The sequence below is a fragment of the Podarcis gaigeae genome (genome assembly GCF_964106915.1).
Source record: "Podarcis gaigeae genome assembly, chromosome: 6".
Lineage (NCBI taxonomy): Eukaryota > Metazoa > Chordata > Lepidosauria > Squamata > Lacertidae > Podarcis > Podarcis gaigeae.
The window spans coordinates 18,565,963-18,579,116 of record NC_139682.1 but is presented as its reverse complement, the minus strand read 5'-3'; the positions used below and the strand labels follow the sequence as shown (position 1 = coordinate 18,579,116).

Sequence of the window (13,154 nt, the reverse complement as noted above, 5' to 3'; positions counted from 1 at the left end):
CGGGGTAGGTGTGTTCGTGCAAAAGCTTTGGGCTCGATCTGGCAGCAGCAGGGAGCACTGGATCACTTCAGCCGACAGTGGCTGGGAGCTTTGGGGCAGCCCCACAGCAGGCTCGGCTGCATCTTGGGGTCCCCACTGGGTGCCGTCTGCCCACTCACAGAGAGGACCTCCTTGCCAGCTCAGTTTTAAAGCAAACTTTGATCTGTGGTGTTGACTTTTTTCCTTAATTTTTTTAAATATTTTTTTCTTTTTTACAAAAATATATTAATTATATAATATTAATTATATATTATATAAATTTATCTGCGTCCCCAGATTTATTGGAAAAAATCTGATAACCTTAGACTATGGTCCCAGCTGCCCTGAGATAATTGACAAGTTCCCCCCCGTGTAGTTCTGGGCTGCTTCATCACCTTGCTCATGATCATTTCAACTCCACGAGATGAGATCTTGCATGGAGCCCCAGACCGAGGGAGGTTGACCGTTATTTTGTGTTTCTTCCATTTGCGAATGATTGCACCAACTGTTGTCACCTTCTCACCAAGCTGCTTGGCAATAGTCTTGTAGCCCAGTCCAGCCTTGTGCAGGTCTACAATCTTGTCCCTGACATCCTTGGACAGCTCTTTGGTCTTGGTCATGGTGGCTACTTGGGAATCTGCTGGATTGATTGCTTCTGTCGACAGGTCTCTTTTGTACAGGTACTGTAACGAGGTGGGATTACAGGTAAGACCTCTCCCTTACAGCAGGTGCTTCTACTCTCAGCTCGTTACATACAGTGAAGATACCAGGTAGCCTGATATCTGGCTGGTTGATAGGGGATCAAATACTTATTTCACTCATTATAATGCACATCAATCTCTGACTTTTGTCTTCTGGGTTTCTGGGGGTTTTCCTGCTGTTATTCTGTCTCTCACAGCTACAATAAACCTACCATTAAAATTATGGACTGGTCATTTCTTCGTCAGAGGGCAAACGGGAAAATTTAGCAAGGGATCAAATACTTTCCCCCCTCACTGCATACACTATGCTTTGTCAATTCAGACCCACCAAACCATTGTTAAGCTTGTTTAACGATGTTTTGGTAGTATATCAGAGTTGAACTACCTGCTGTCAGTTCTTTCTCAATTCTGCTTATCTTAAAAGGGGCACCAAATTTGCTAGTTAAGTTTAAATTTCTTCAATATGTTGAACTACTAGTGGTAATATCCAACTAAGTCATATTCAGGAGTACACTCACTGCCAAACTCAAGTCCAAGATTTCAACAGACCTAATCAGTCCTGAGACACCACTCAGCAACTGCAGTTTCCACAGACACCACAGTGCAGTCCCCATAATACTGTAACACTCTTTTTCTTCTGTCCCACCTCTGCTGACATCTGGGCTGTAATCCTATGCACATACATCTTGCAATAAATCTCACTGAAATCAGTGGGAATTATTACTTTTGTAAACAGATATAATTTAGGTTGTAAAGCACTTAACGTTTCTCATAAAAACACGATTCCAAACTTAATTCGTTTCAGATTTAAGGTCATTTTACCACATTATTACCAACCTGATTTTTTGTAAGTGAAGGATCCCACAATCCAACATCTTCCCATGTAGTGTTTTTCAGATAGAAGTCATTGGGTTCAAACTGCTTAAAATCCTGCAACAGTGGAAGATTGACAAAAGCATAAATAGAAATAACAAACCATAGAATGATTGCCTGTTCATTTCTTTAGATCTTGAAAATTCAAGAAGAATTATTAAGGTACCAAAAATTACAAATAAAAGGGCTCATTAACAGAAAACTTCCCAGGGAGTATAATTTTTACTAATTAATGCACTTATTATTTTTTTACTAATTAAGGGCATGATACAACCACTTCAATAGAAGACAGGTACTTAACATTCCTTTGAAATGAAGATGACTTTAAATTGCTTAAATTTGTCTTGCCCGTTTGCTTTCCCCTACGAAGTCTGTTTAATTTTTTTATGCAATCTATAAGTCATACAGATAATCACATATGAAAAATTATTCGAGAGAATGAGCTTGCCAGACCATATGAGCAAGGAAGTACTTGCAGGAGCATAGATTACAGCATTTTTCTGTGTATTGAACAAGGTTTTTTGACACAAAAATCATGTCAAAAAACTGGGGTCGTCCAATACACGGACACTGGCATGGGGGGGGAGGAGATGCCGCTGCACGCGGGGAGCCATCTGGCGGCGCTGGCTGGCTGGCGCACAACTTCCCTCAATGCTGTTGCGCGCAGGAAACAATCTAGGGAGTGTTTCCTGCCTGCAGCTGCCTGGGGAGGGAGGCTCAATAACTTTGGGCCATCTCCCCCCATTTTCTTAAAATTGAGTCCCCCAAAATAGGGGGAGCCGTCTAATAGACAGGAAAGTACGGTAGTTTGTGCGCCGACAGGCTATTTGTACTTTTAAGTAAAAGGCGTAGAAACGGAAAGAGTAGTCTCTAAAAAGCTAGGCTCAGTGGGAACCTTACTAAGAATGCTCTCCAGAATATCACAGAGCATGAAGCTGCTCTCACTGCCAATCCTTCTCAAAAGGAGAGGGCATGAGCACTAGTTCCCTGACTAGAATCCTCCTAGATCTGTCCTGTGCAGGAGCAGAATCTATATACCAGACTACAAAAAACAGAAACGATTGTGTGAAAAATCACAGATAACATGAAATTTCAGCCCACATTTTTCAAAATATGCATTTAGCGTTTGTCCAAAAGCAAGAGCCATGTGGCACATTGAAGACCGACAAATTTATTGTGGAATAACTTGTCCAGTTTTCAAAGTATTTCATGCTTAAATTGGTCCCAATGAAATCAATCATAGCTGCTTCTAAGTGCTGCAGCTGTGAACACTAAACAGACACAGTGTGCATTGTTGTTTATTTTATTACTGATAAATTGGGCATTAACATCAATCCATTTTGTTGGTTATATGCAAAAAGTGCACGCACCCATTTAATTGAAGTAATCTAAAACATTGGTAGAAGAGAATCTGGTATTGCAGCTTCACAGTTTTGAAATGCGTATGTCAGATTCACAATTCAGGAGACAAAAAAAAAAAAAGAGATGGGGAGGCTACAAGACAGCGTTCCTTTTTAGCCCAATGCATTTTGGAAAAAAATCATTTCTCAAGGGCAGATTTTAGCAACAATTCTAACATACAAAGGATACTGCAGTAACCCCTGGTGTGTCAGAACTGTTGATAAAAACATGCCCTCCAGCAAGGTTTTCCAAAACGTGTTGGGCTTGCAATAAGCAGTATTCTGTAGCATCTCCCGTTTTCTCCCTCTCCTTTCCTGCCTGCTATCCGTACCACCTCAGTTTCACAACTGGTTTCCACCCTTCAGTAGGCAGAAGAGGTTCTCCACTGCAGAGGGAGAAGCAGTTTGAGGCACGGGGACTACATTACTAGACTTCCACAGTTAATGCTGTGATATTTAACACAGAGAGAGCATCCTTTTGCCTTGGAACAACTCCTTGGGAGTTTCTTCAGCAACACTCCTTGGACCTCTTACCTACGAGGCATCTCTGAAGGAGCATCTCCACGCCCATCGTTCTGCCCAAACACTGAGGTCCAGCACCGAGGGCCTTTTGGTGGTTCCCTCATTGCGAGAAGCAAAGCTACAGAGAACCAGGCAGAGGGCCTTCTCGGTAGTGGCACCCGCCCTGTGGAATGCCCTCCCATCAGATGTCAAAGAGATAAACAACTACCTGACATTCAGAAGGCAGCCCTGTTCAGAGAAGTTTTTAATGTGTGACATTTTAGTGTATTTTTTTGTCTTTGTTGGAAGCTGCCCAGAGTGGCTGGGGAAACCCAGCCAGATGGGCGGGGTACAAATAAAAAATTATTATTATTATTATCATCATCATCTCCCTATAACAAGTGGAGCATGTGGCGGTGGCGGAAGTTCTCCATCCAGTGGCTAGCCAGTGTGTCTTGGTGGCACAGAATTAAACCAGCCAATGCCAACCTTTCCCACAAAGAGACCAAGCAGTGGTTAGGTGGGAAAGCTCCATGTCTCTCTGTCTCTCAGGAGATGACTCCCTTTGCGGAGTGGCTCCCTTGGCCACCATTCAGCCAAGCACAGTTTTTGGCTTGATAAGTAAGTACAGCCAAGAAGCGAAAAACTCATGCCACTTTTGTAATACCAGTCAATCACTGTTCTCCTGAAACTTTACATTTCAGTTTATAATATTCCCAACGGAAGATACAGCCCTTCAATTTAAACTGCAACCCAAGAGTTCAACGAAAGATTGTACTTACTTCTATATGCTCTTTACAGTATTCCAAACCAATGTCACTTAGTATTTTTTTCACAGTTTTCCGGGCTTTTCTTAAACTGCCAAGGTTGTTGACAGGAAGTTGGAACATAGTTTCTACTGGGAGGGGGGAAAGAAGAGGGAGGGAAGAGAAAATAATTTACTGAAAACGTTTTGTCCCAAAGCACTTGAATTCAGATTAAAAAGTCTGTTATCACTCAATTTTCTGTTTACATTTATGCACGTCATATCCCTCAGATTCTGGGCAGTTCAAAATAAACTGAGTTGTTCAGCCATCTTGTTTTCAAAGTTGAGCCAGGTAAGTAAACTTCAGAAAAAGTTTTTTAAAAAACCAACACCTTACAGGAACAGAGAATATAGTATCCAGATTTGGTCTAAAACACACACATCCAACTTTATGACCAAGTTGCATACCCGCTCTCATGTGGAAAAGTCAAATTCATCCCAACGAAAGATGCTACTCAAACAAAAGGTCTACAGTTTTTGGCTGGCTTTGCTGGCCAAGTCAATTGTTTACATGTTTTTACATGCACATACAATACACATAAATTAAAGACAACTACAAAGGATGGAATTCAATGTTGTGCTAAGGGGAACGTCAGTGCAAGCATTGCAGTGCACTCTTTCTGGGAGTTTGCCCTCCCCTCAGAACCGGACTTGGTAGGTGACCCCAGCCCAATGTCTTATTGGAAAAGTATAAAAGCCAAAAAATGTAATCACCAGCTCTTCTCCCTTAGAAATGGGAGTTTGCTGGCTTGAGGAGAGTGGCCTTTCTGGAGGGAAGGGGAAAAGGCTCCCAAGACGAAACTCACCTTTCCCAAGAGAAAGGGTCAATGCGGAGAAAGAATCAAAGACACCTTCAAATATTAATAATAATAATTCAATTTATATCCCACCCTTTCCTCTTCCCTGCTCTGTAAAACACAAGGCTGGATATTGCTTGTTTTGTTGCCTGCATGACTCCAGACAGCTGATGTACAAGCCTTGGCCATCCTTCCGACTTTGGAGCTGGGAAGGTGGAAAGGATAGCTAAGCAATGGCCAGGATGATCTCAGCCTACTTCTGCAGGTCTGAAGTTGCAAGGAAGTTGCGGCCCTTTGTCACATGCACTTTGGTGGAGTCCCACATTCGCCGTGGCAAATAGAATAGCTGGTGCCTGATGTTAACTCTTTTCTATGTCATGCTATAGTTTCCCATTTTCATGAAGAACACATAAATCAGCCATTGCTCACACCATTACCTTCTTCGTCAACAGGCTACGTTAGCTCAGTGAAATTGCAGAGTTTGTTTTTTCAGTCTGGTGCATGAAGGAAGCGGGGCTATGGGCACGCAATGAAGAATAGCAGACAGGCTAGGAGTTTGACTGATAAATATGCTCAGTTCCACAATGATTTCAAGAGAATACTACCTAGAAGATCAAAGCAACAACCAAATAACAACGCGTTTGAACCTCAAAATCCAAATGATTGTGAATTCAGCTCATTCTTCTGAAAAGTCTTGTTTAGAAACTAGTATGACAAATTCCAGGGATTTCAAATTAGCAAGTTTATTGAAACTTATTTCTTAATAGTGCAACACACACATACACACATACACAAAACTGCAGCAGTACTCACCCCTATGTACCCATCCCACTCCACTCCCATAACCCATACAGCATTCTCATAACTAATCAACAACTTGGCTTTTTCAAAATTCCATCAGAACCTTAAATCTGAATTTCAACTGCTTGCATCAGTATCCTGGCAATACTTACAACTTAAAGCAGTGGCTTAATCTTAATTCTCACTTTGGGCAGAGTTTTAAACATTCTTGCAATTGTACCCTAGAATTTGGCTGCTGAAATATATTGTGCCTGGAACTCTTCAAGTTATCTAGCGGTGAGGAGGTGTGATTCTTATTTAAATGTTTTGTGGTTTTTTGTTTTTTGTGTTTTGTTTGTTACCTTGGGCTCCTTTCTAAGGAAGGGCAGGAGAGAAAATAAATAAATGCATCAGCTGTCCCAAGCATATGACAACTGCTAAAGTTGTTAAAATATCCTTCTATGAGCCCATAGAACGATGCATTTGAAGAATGTACAGTGGTACCTTGGGTTACAAACACCTCGGGTTACAAACTCCGCTAACCCGGTAGTAGTACCTTGGGTTACAAACTTTGCCCCTGGATGAGAATGGAAATTGTGTGCCGGCGGCAGTGGGAGGCCCCATTAGCAAAAGTGCACCTCAGGTTAAGAATGGTTTCGGGTTAAGAACAGACCTCCGGAATGAATGAATTAAGTACGTAACATGAGGTACCACAGGAATAACATTAAACTGCTCCTTAGTGGACCTTATGTCTTAATGTGATTATAAGGAAATTGAGAAGGTATTTGATCAATATCAGGTATGAATAAGCACACACAATAGACTTTCTGTGTTAAGAGTTCACCACTTACCATACTTATGACAGTAGGTGGAGGATGGCGATTTACAATCTGCTGTTTGTACTTAGGGTTGTGCATAAAATTACAAATGAAGCAAAAACCAATTCTAGAAAATTTGTATCCTCAGAAGACTAAAAATGTATATTCTATTATCAAAACTGGAACTGTTTGCCCTCTGAATTGCTAACAGAAGCTTCAGAATTAACACACAAGGCCAATAAACATTCAAAAGTTGAAAGAGCAGAACACCCAAGTCTTTCTTTTGGTTCATATTAAGTGGAGAAACAAATATATTTTGTTTCTACCATGCAACAAACCAGCCAACCCTCTTAATGTACCTGACTTGCAATATATTATACAGTTCATCACTATTGTTCATATGCCTGTGTCGCCCATGAACTAGTCTCCCAACAAACATTCTGGGTGGAATTCACCCAACCAGCCCTATCAGTGGAAGCACTGATCAAGGACTTCCACTTGTACAACAGGGCTGCCCCTTCCTGCTGTTCCCCCAACACACCCTCCAAAATTTGCTCGGGGGGGGGGGGCAAGAACCCCCAGCTCAGTGCAGAGAGAATGGTTAGAGGAGCATGACATTGAATTCCACCCACTATACTCAAATCCAGGATGTGAAAGATGCACACAATGGCTTGCTCCCTGAATTTCCAACATATGTGCCCTCCTTTTCTCACTGCCCAGACAAAATATTCCCAGCAGCTTACAGCAGGGAGGAAGATGTTACTGGATCTCAGTGCTCCAGGAGAGAAGGCTTAACCTCTCTCTCTCTCTCCACACTGAGACACTGGGGGAAGGATAAGTACGAGAGACTAAGCTGGGGAGTATGTGGGTGGGGGGAGCCCAGGCCATGCCTACTACAGCCATGTGGCCCATAGCCCACCACGGCATGCAGTCTTTGGGGACAAGGAAATTGCCCGCCCCTATTTTAGTACAACTGATGAGGATCGATTTTGATTTTTAAAAGCCAAAGGGCTGTCCATTATGTATGTGCTTGTGAACAAGCCACCTCTGTGCTGCCCGTGTAATTTCATTCTTATAGCTGGCAGGATTGAAGGTTTTGTCTGGGGCATGTAGGAGATATTTTATACCAGGCTGCAAACACTAAGACCTCCCACAATGCACCTGCAGAATCTGGTTCATTCAAACCATGAAGAAGTGTTTATTTTGAAAAGCAGCTTGCCTCAAGCTAGAACCAACTGCTAGGCAGATGTATGCCCACTCCTGTCCTAACTCCTGTTAAGATGCCCCCTGCTTTCCAGATGATCGTCTTCCAAAGCAACTACTCTATTCCGAACTTAAAAATGGAAAGTGTAATGCTGGTGGTCAACAAAAGAGGTTTAAAGACTGTCTCAAGGCAAATCTAAAAAAATGTAGTATAAGCACTGACCTGCGAGCACTCCAGTTGGAAAACAACATTTATCAAAGGTGTCATGAGCTTTGAAGACACTCGAACTCAGGATGCAAGGGAGAAACATGCTAAGAGGAAGGAACGCTTGGCAAATCCACACCGTGATCAACTCCCACCCGGAAACCAATGTTCCCACTGTGGAAGGACGTGTGGGTCCAGAATTGGCCTCCATAGTCACTTACAGACTCATTGTTAAAACCGTGTTTATGGAAGACAATCTTACTCGGAGTGATCGCCAAAGAAGAAGACTCCTGCCCTCACTCCTGTTAAGATGCCCCCTGCTTTCCAGACAACTCAGCAAAGCGCATTGTTTAAACAGCAGCAAGTTCCGGTGAACTTTGTTTTTAAACCAATTGTAGCCACTGGTCTTTGTAGAGCAGGGGTGAGGGGATCTCAAGCCCGGGGATCAACTGCAGTCCTCTTCATCTGCCCTTTGAAGCTCTTAGTGAGTCACACTCCTCGCTGCCTCTGCTTCACCTCCCTCAAGTGTTTTCACCTAACGCAACAACACTAATGTATGACCAGTATTTAGGGCATCTTCATACAAAACAGGTCACTTCCAATAACATGTTTGGCCAGGGCAGAAACAGACATTCAGAACAAGACCACACTAAATAAGGTAGCTTAGAAACCTGCATAGTTGTGAAGCACAAAATCCACACTCGACGGGAGAATTCTGGCTATCTGAGCTTCTGAACACTCCAGTAAATGTTTAGTTGTCTGGTAGATTTTGTACTTATCAGCAAAATTTTCCCTCCAGCCCTCGTTTTAGGATTTATTTTTAATTTTTGTTTGGGATTCTATCCTGCAAAACTAAAGGACTAAAACCTCCCCCCCCCCAAAAAAAAGCTGTCATCACATGTTTACAAGTGGCCGCTCTGGAAAAAATATTGTGCAATCAATTGCCTAATGAAGCAGGTTCCCATGGAATACAAAAGTGTTTCCCATTCACAGTATAAGTATCAGCTCTACCTTATTATAATTCTACAGCAATTAAAAGATTATATACTTGCACACGAACATTTCATTTGTGTGAGAACGTATTAATGTTCTTGATGTGTCTGTAATTCACAAACACATTGACCATCTGGATAAGAAGTGAGCAACCACATGCATAGTGATCTGATTAACAAAGGCCAAATGCTTTAAAAAAACAACCACCACCACCTTAAGATGCTGGAGTCAGTGAAAAAAGGAGCTGCTTTATTTTTGTGCTCACAAAAAGTTATGAGGGCATAAGATCACTTCATAGCATATAGAGGATTTAAGATTTTAGTTCACGTCTCATTCTGGTTGTGAGTACAGTGGTACCTCAGCTTAAGTACTTAATTCATTCCAGAGGTCCGTTCTTAACCTGAAACTGTTCTTAACCTGAAGCACCACTTTAGCTAATGGGGCCTCCTGCTGCCACCGCACTGCCAGAGCATGATTTCTGTTCTCATCCTGAAGCAATGTTCTTAACCTGAGGTACTATTTCTGGGTTAGCGGAGTCTGTAACTCGAGGTATGACTGTACTGTGATTTTCATCCCTGCACAACTGGAGACAGAAGCATATTTACCTTCACGGAACATTTTGCTAATAATGGTACAAGTTCGCTTGTGAAGAAGGTGGCTGGTTTCACTGAATTAGAATGGTTCAATATGACCTATATTCACAAAGTTCAACTGGAAAAGATGAGTTACAAAGCAATAATAGAATCACAGAAGAGACCCATACGGTCATCTAGCAAACACCCTGCAATGCAGGAATCTCAACATGCGGTCCCCAATCCAACTTGAAACCATACTGGACCCAGCTTAGCCTTGAAGCAAATAAAATAACTGTTCGTCCTGCACACATTTCTTCACTACAGGTCCTGTTACAATTCCAATCTAGAACCCAAAATCTTTTTCCTTATGACTGAAGAATCTTGTGCTACCGTGACTGCCTGGAATAAACTCTTCTCTGAAAGTAATACAATGCATTCTCCGCTCAGAATTCTAATCTTGCTTTGCGAATACTCTTGAAGAATTGAATCAACAGCAGAATTATTAGACTCCCAATTCTTCTCAAATATTTATTTAATACACTTTGATGCGGCCTTCAAGGTAAAACAAACTGGCTGGTGAAGAAGAAATGCCCTCAATAATTGTTTGTTACCAAGCCTGGAACTGAACTCCAGGTAATGTAAGCAAGATAAAGAAAGGGATTAGCAGGGAAGGGAGAGCTGAGCAACAATTGGACAGGCTTACTGGGTCGCCAATCTTTTGGGATCAGCAGGTACATTTTGAATTGTAAGGCAGCGCTGTGACTGATGGGGATGGGGGTAACGTAACAGAAAACTAGAGAGAGTGCAGTCCTTGCTGCTGCTTCCCCACCTCATGCTTCCTGTGAGATGTCATCAGTGGCCTGCTCATCCTGACTGTGGCAATCACACAATATTGATTATACCCAGATCTACACCCTGATGCTGTCCACTGCTGTCTAATATCAGGGAGCATTCCCCAGGAGGAAAAAAAACGCACAAGGTGGCTAACCCACTCCTCCTTACACACACTAACTGTATACATACACACCACAGACACACAAGTATCTCTCTCACACATACACTTCATAACAGAAGGGGAAGAGTGCCCTTGTGCTCAAATCCTGCTTGCGGATTCCCATAATGACTAGATAGATCATTGACCTGATCCCACAGCCTCTTTTTTATGTTCACATTTACACAACCAAACATGCATCTCTCCCATCATAATAGGAAGTGCCTATTATTATTATTATTATTATTATTATTATTATTATTATATTTCAAGCCTCTCCACCCCAGCAAAAACGCACAAAGGCCTGCAACCCGGAGCTTGCTGGGCTGGAAATCCCTGGTCTAAATGATGTTGAGAGAGACAATATCCTAAATACAAATATTCTGAAGAGGATTTAAAAGAGGCTACAGCCACATGGAAAAATATGGAGGTTATAATACAAAGTTCATTAGGTATCTCATTAATGAGCTTTGGTAGTAAAAAGGGGGGGAGAGAATAAGGGAAAAAAATTAAAAGAAAACTACCATCCTAACAGTGTTATGTGCCCGTCATGCCCACATTTGTAGTATCATGTTGCCGTATCTCAAGTACCAGAGTGGAGAAGGGACAAAGTGTGTGTGGGGGAGGGGAGAGACTAAAAGAATCATGAAGATGGGAAGTTTACAATAAAAAGACTATAAGGTTTTCCTTTTGATGCCCGTGCATTTCCTAATTCCAGTGGAGAATGCTTTTGCTCCTTAAAATGAGGGACAGAAAATGGGACAGTGAAACTGAATACAGTGATACTGAAAATTGGGTCCGTAATATACTAAGGCTAGTACTAGAAGTGGAAAAGAGGGAATGATTAAGGGTTGCGTGTTAAGACTGACAAAACTATGTGGAGTATAGCAGGCCTTCCCAAACCTGGGTCTCCAGCTGTTTTTGGACTATCATTCCCACCATCCTGGACCACTGGTCCTGCTAGCAAGGGATGATGGAAGAAGCTAGATATTCAAGTTCGGGAACCCTGTAGTAAAGAACTGACTTCTAGCACCTCAAAATATTAGAACTCAGATACTTAAAAGGCTGGAGTTAGTGAGCTAGCCTAAGTAGACCTTCGATCTAATCCAGCAAGGCAACATTTAAGCATCATAAGTAGCTTCACATGGAACTAAAACAAGAGGAAGTCCATTTGACTAAAGCAGCTCGTGTGCAAAGTATGTTAGGCTTTTGGTCAGGGATCACAGACTGCTATTTTTCCAATAATTCTCTCTAAGAGATCAAATATCAGTATTTATCACCCTAGACTGCTGATTTCTGCATCTTCTCCAGGACCCATTTGAAAAGGAACCATCCTTTAGATACATAAACAACTAGTCACATACTTCTTTGTAGCAATGAGTTCCCAGAGCCTTCCTATTCCTGCAAGTTCCTCTTCTGCTACTGTTCCTGTACCTTATGACTTCTGGTAGAAGAACCATTAATGCTGCCAATGGTGAAGCAGAATGAAACATTGGTCTGCCAACAAACATGGCTGTGTGTGACATTCTCAGAGGACACCCGGGCAAAATGAGGATGTTACCATCCGCTAGTGAAGAAGGCCCAGAAACAAGTGCTACGCTGAAATCTCACCTCCAATTTCCCAAAAGCGTTCTTCCTTTGTGAAAGAGGACCATGTAGGATTTTGAGCTTACCTTATCGTTACAAGGGGGCAAGAGTGGTCCCACTTCCCAACTGTATAAATTTCTCCCAAACTCCACAGCCTTCCTGGCTGTCCACGCTTCCTGATCTGAAAATAATTCATGGCAGGAGACAGTCTTCCCCTAACTTTTAATTAAAGTGCCAGGACACAGGAGGGCTGCAGAGTGCAGACTACAGTGGTACCTCGGGTTACATATGCTTCAGGTTACATACACTTCAGGTTACAGACTCCGCTAACCCAGAAATAGTACCTCGGGTTAAGAACTTTGCTTCAGGATGAAAACAGAAATTGTACTCTGGCGGCAGCAGGAGGCCCCATTAGCTAAAGTGGTGCTTCAGGTTAAGAACAGTTTCAGGGTAAGAACGGACCTCCGGAACGAATTAAGTACTTAACCCGAGGTACCAATGTACTAGAAAGATGATTTTTAGAATGACGCTAACACCCTTTGGCAAACTCAGATAACAGGCAAGTTTAACAAAATCCCTACACCCACTGCCCATGAGAATTTCAATGAAATCTTCTCTCCTCTGCAATAATTTTCTAATGCAATTTCTTTTCTCATTAATTCAAAGAAAATGTTTGAAACAATACACACCTTACCCAAGGAGACACTGATTCATCTGAAGAGGTGTATGGAAAAGACTAAGCAGCCTACCCACCTCATCTGAGGACTGAATAGTCTCTAAAAAAATACCCAGTGAGAAAAAAATATTGAGGGTCAGTATCTGCTAATGCTGAGAAATATTAAGGTTTGAGAATGGGGGGGTCATCAAAATTCCCAGAGTGATAAACTCAAGTGGTAGAAATAATATA

At 42.1% G+C, this 13,154-nt stretch overlaps 1 protein-coding gene across 15 annotated transcripts in view; it reads right to left on the bottom strand.

The window, feature by feature from the left end:
• ADNP (activity dependent neuroprotector homeobox) overlaps positions 1-13,154 on the bottom strand; it is a 48,668-nt gene that overhangs the window by 8,156 nt on the left and 27,358 nt on the right. For 4 of the 15 annotated variants that reach the window (XM_083744133.1, XM_083744132.1, XM_083744134.1 and 1 more), the window contains 3 exons: positions 4,276-4,391; positions 1,557-1,649; positions 414-701 (listed from right to left, as the gene is read on the bottom strand). In XM_083744133.1, the coding sequence (XP_083600259.1) occupies positions 414-701; positions 1,557-1,649; positions 4,276-4,383 (489 nt within the window). In that variant the 5' untranslated portion in view covers positions 4,384-4,391. Of the gene's footprint in view, positions 1-413; positions 702-1,556; positions 1,650-4,275; positions 4,392-6,726; positions 7,651-13,154 lie in introns of those variants that run through there. The other 11 variants (XM_083744136.1, XM_083744131.1, XM_083744135.1 and 8 more) reach the window with 5 other exon arrangements.